Raw genomic sequence first — 1430 nt, 5'->3', positions numbered from 1 at the left:
AACTCTCTTAGCACCTACAATGGTACAGCACCCCTGTGTAATATTTATCTTATATCCTTTTTTTTTTACAACTGCCCCATACTCAACAAATTTTGGTGCAGTTCAGGAACATAGAACACATCAGATATAAAATTTTGAGTACCATCCTTCAACTGAATAGAGATTTTACCTTTTCCCAAAATTGGCACTTTTGACTTGTTGCCAAATGTCACTTCAGACCGGACTGATTCATCTAGTTCGGAAAACAATTCTTTCTTCCCACACATATGGTTACTACACCCAGTATCCAAGAACCATATGTTTTCGTCTGCAGAAAAACTATTACTGGCCAACAGTAAGGTTTGAGAACTCTCACCGGACTTTTCAGCAATGTTTGCTTGATTTCCACAATTGTCCTCATTGTACCAGCAATCTGCAATCTTGTGCCCATACTTGCCACAATTGTAGCAATGAAATGGAAATTTGCCTTGTTTGGCATTACCTCCACCTCTTCCTTGGTTGGAGTTACCACGTCCTCCTCCTTGATTGGAGTTACCACGTCCTTTTTCTCTAAATCCTCATCTTCCTCTTCCACGACCTCTACCAGATCCTCCACCTCTTTGATTAGGGCTAGTCATATTAAGAGTGACTTGGCTCTTCAAAGCTTCTTCTGCAAGTGGTTCCGATTTTGACTCAATCCTGTCAATATGACTTTCTATCATACCTTTCAGCTCTGCAATTGATAAGAGCTCGGTTTTGTGTGACTCTGTTATTGAAGCCACCACATGGTCATATTTCATCGGCATAGTTCGAAGAACTTTTTCAACCACTGCACCATCTTCAATCGTATCTCCATATAACCACATCTTATTCACCTGATCAATAAGATGAGTGAAATACATATCTACTGTTTCTGTAGAGGTCATCTCACAATGATCGTACAACCTTCTCAACGACTGCAACTTCGACTTTTGTTCCCGATCAACTCCTTTGTGTGACACCATTAGGATATCCCAAGCTTGCTTTGTTGTTTGAGACCGAGCTAATTGCCCAAAAATTGAGTAATCAACACCTTGGTGAATCTGCCCCAAGGCCAATTGATCTTGCCGTATAGAGGCTGCATAAGCTCCTTCTTGTAGACCGGGATCAATAAAGCTCCAAAGGTTTTGGGCTTTCAAATGTGTGGTCATCATAATTTACAAATAATTATAATCGAGTTTCCCGTCTAATTTGGGACCAGACCACACAATATTGAAATTTGTGGACATATTTCACTACGGACAATATCTCGGGGTTGGAAGGTTGACAGGCTTTGATACCAAATGTAGATATATTAAATATAATATATCTAAATGTATATATATAAATATATATCAATATAAATATATATATATATATATATAATATAAATATACGTATATATAATTGAGAGAAAGAGGAATTGAAGGATA

The 1430-nt window shown here is 38.0% G+C and overlaps 1 protein-coding gene across 1 annotated transcript; it reads right to left on the bottom strand.

Moving 5' to 3' along the window:
- Positions 1-557: 557 nt before the first annotated feature.
- Positions 558-1169, bottom strand: LOC116016022. Its single transcript, XM_031256190.1, has one exon. The coding sequence runs from the start codon at positions 1167-1169 to the stop codon at positions 558-560; it is 612 nt and encodes a 203-aa protein (XP_031112050.1).
- Between the last annotated feature and the right edge of the window lie 261 nt (positions 1170-1430).

The sequence above is a fragment of the Ipomoea triloba genome, chromosome 4 (assembly GCF_003576645.1).
Source record: "Ipomoea triloba cultivar NCNSP0323 chromosome 4, ASM357664v1".
In the NCBI taxonomy this organism is placed as follows: Eukaryota; Viridiplantae; Streptophyta; class Magnoliopsida; order Solanales; family Convolvulaceae; genus Ipomoea; species Ipomoea triloba.
Note: the sequence above shows the minus strand (reverse complement) of the source record. Positions and strands in the feature narration are given on the sequence as shown.

Bases quoted from the DNA above. Each gene is read 5' to 3' on its own strand.
- LOC116016022 (XM_031256190.1), bottom strand. From the start codon at position 1,169: ATGACCACACATTTGAAAGCCCAAAACCTTTGGAGCTTTATTGATCCC.